The sequence below is a fragment of the Triticum dicoccoides genome, chromosome 2A (genome assembly GCF_002162155.2).
Source record: "Triticum dicoccoides isolate Atlit2015 ecotype Zavitan chromosome 2A, WEW_v2.0, whole genome shotgun sequence".
Lineage (NCBI taxonomy): Eukaryota > Viridiplantae > Streptophyta > Magnoliopsida > Poales > Poaceae > Triticum > Triticum dicoccoides.
The window spans coordinates 358271532-358274427 of NC_041382.1; the positions used below are offsets into that span (position 1 = coordinate 358271532).

The following is a 2896-nucleotide window of genomic DNA, read 5'->3' on the forward strand; positions in this document are numbered from 1 at the left end:
CAGAAAGTTTTGTGAATGCCGAACATGGAAAAAACTGCTCGCACATCGTCTTCCACATGTTCGGGTTCTCGCTCGAGAACTGAGAAAACGAAATGGAAGGATGGGCTTGTCCCAAACCAGCAAGCATCTAACTAGCATGCGCAAAAGGAGAAGACAATAGTTCGATCTGACTGTTGGCCGGGAGTGGCGGTGGCGTCTGGAACGACACCGTCGGCCTCCCCCGTTGCAAGTTGAAGTCGCCGTGGTCCTTAGACCCTTGAGGATCGTCCTCATCGCCACCCGCCAGGCCCAGGTTGTTGTTGGGCATCGCGGGCAGTGGCGCCGTGGTGCGTAGCGGCGGCACGCCCTCACTGGTGTCGGTGGTGGGGTTCGGGCGCGCCTGCTGCAGAGTGGTGACCGCGTCGCTCAGATCAGAGACGCGTTGCTCCAGATCCGGTCGCCAGGTGAAGTCATCGTCGAGGCGGGTGGTGACCGCGGTGTTGGCCTCCATCATCGCCGTGAGCTTGTCGAGGTAGGCTTTTGCAGCTGGATCCATGGTTTCGATGATGTGGCAACCGTGGCGAATCCCTCGAGTCTCGATGAGATGAGCCAGATCGGGCGAAGTTGAGTGTGGTGTTTGGCGTCTGATACTAGATGTTAGGGACAAGCAAGGGAGGAATCGATCTAATCTTTCTCTTGGGTGGCAATAGTCTGGTACAAGCTTGATTACAAGAATGGATCGATCCAGGAGAAACTAGCGTTCGTGCCGCCGTCAGGTTCGTGATCCACTGGATGCCGAAGAGGGAAGGGGGTTGGTGCCTTAAGTAGTGGACGTAGTCGGGCCAGGCTGGTTGTGCCACTCTGGGCCGAAGAAACGTTGGTTGCTGCGTCGGGTGCAATTGGGCCGCGCCCGCGTTTTGTTGGCAGGTGGGGTCGTGTCGTCAGGGGCGTTAATACCTATTTCCTCGTTGTGGCGGGTCAAAGAACAGTTGCAACAATCATGTCGTTTTTTGCTGCAACGATTTATTCGGTAGAGCCTCACGTGCAGATCCGACGATCCACACTAACCGCATCGGACGGCTGGGGCTCGACCGGCGCTGGCGCAGATCGCTGCCCTAAATAATTAGGATAAAATAAATGCGAGCATATCTGTGAACGGACAACGGCCAGCCGAAAAGATCTGTACGACACTCCGATAGGGAGGCTACTAGCCTCCTAGGCTGGTTGATCGTGTCGTTGTTCGTCCTCGTTGCATGTTGCATCCTTCACTTTACTTTTGCACTCCCACCCCTCCATGCCCTCGAAATTGGCGCCACCTCCCTCCCGTGCTCGCCCCTCGCCTGGGCTCTCGACCCATCCCTGCTCGAACCCTAACCTCAGATGGCGCTTCCCGCGTGAGAGGACGCTGCCGCGGCAGCAGCGTTGAGGGGGGCTTCGTCGTAGTCAGCGCGACAGATGTATAAGCAGGGGGCGGCCGGAGGTGCGGGGCCGGACCGGAAGCGCATCAGCGACGCGCTCGATAAGCACCTGGAGAAGGCGGCCGCGTCGCCCTCCACGTCGAGAGGCTCGGCGGGTGCCCGAGGCAACCACAACCGCGTCGTAGTGCCGTCCTCCATCCCCAAGGGCCGCTGCTCCGAAGGTGACGCGATCTCCCCTCTCCCAACACATGAAGTTCCGTGGTCTGATAATCCGTCGTGTTGCGAGGCGTTCGTGGGGTCTGGAGTTACGTTCCTGGGCTGCGAAGGGCAGCATGCGTTCTACTAGGATAAAATTTGGCTATGGATTGGGGTTCCATCTTCATTTGCCTGCTGACGTGCCATTGCTTTGCGGATTTGAGCGCCTGTGGCAGATATTTTGTTGTTGTTGTTGTTTACGTTGAATGTTAGTGGCAAGTGTGTTGGTGTGCTTTTGGAATGGACCACCGGCATCTGGCTTTTTGGTACCTGTGAAGGTGTTAGAGATTTGTTATATATTTTGGAATGTTAGGATAAGCTTCCAAGATGTTTTTTTTAACATGTCGGGTGGGTTTGGGGGGATCCCCACCTGAATATTGATCTCTATTCAATGAAATGGAGCTGGTTTATACGGGAAACCTGTTCAAAAACCTTGATCCAGCTTATGTGGAAAACCGGATCGAAAACCAAACCGAGTGGCAAGTACATCCTGCCAAGGCAAGAAACAGAAAAACTCAAAAGAATCCAATTACCATTTACAACAGAACGCAAGGGTCAACTACCTAAGCATGTAGGAGGTAGGGTGATGCAGCAGTGGTTGGGTGATGGCCGAGTGGAGCAGACGTCCACCACCGACCGAACCAGGATGGCGAGGGCCAACGCGAGGGTGGCCTTCGCAGCCCTCCAATCGTGTGAGCAGGCGCCAGGTGGCTTGGCATCGGCAGGCACGTTGGGCGATGACAGATCTAGCGACGATGCCGGTGGCACATGCCTCGCCTGCAACAGGGGAGCGCGCAAGCAGGGACTGTCGTGTGGCATGGATCGGAGGGAGGGCTGGCGCACCGGGCGGCGCCGACGTTAGGCAGGGGAGAGGACGTGAGGCGCAGGAGGGAGAAGTGGAGCGTCGTGCGGCAACAGACGCGCCGTGGTTCCATCGCGAGGATGTGATACGGGTCGGCTTGGGGGCATGACCCCTAGATCCTGCGACAGGCCGAGTGAGGCAGTCAGCTGTCGTGATGAGAGGCGGAGCCCCAGGACGAGGCAGCCAAGCCATCGGCGGTCCGAGCAGAACAAGCATGGGGGCGCGAGGAGGCAGAAGTCAAGCGTCACACAGGAGCGCAAGGTGGCTGTAGTCGAGCACCCGCACGGGGCTGCGATATGGAGGAGAGAACGCGCTGCAGTCTCCGGCGAGGAAGCAGCAGCTCTGCCCGGACCAGAGAAGAAGAGGCGGGCGGAGGTTTGGT

The 2896-nt window shown here is 57.6% G+C and overlaps 1 protein-coding gene across 2 annotated transcripts in view; it reads left to right on the forward strand.

Annotated features, from left to right (window-relative positions):
* Positions 1-1250: 1250 nt before the first annotated feature.
* Positions 1251-2896, forward strand: part of LOC119354585 (putative casein kinase II subunit beta-4) — a 7792-nt gene continuing 6146 nt past the window's right edge. For both annotated transcript variants that reach the window (XM_037621297.1, XM_037621298.1), the window contains exon 1: positions 1251-1618. In XM_037621297.1, the coding sequence (XP_037477194.1) occupies positions 1435-1618 (184 nt within the window). In that variant the 5' untranslated portion in view covers positions 1251-1434. The remainder of the gene's footprint in view (positions 1619-2896) is intronic.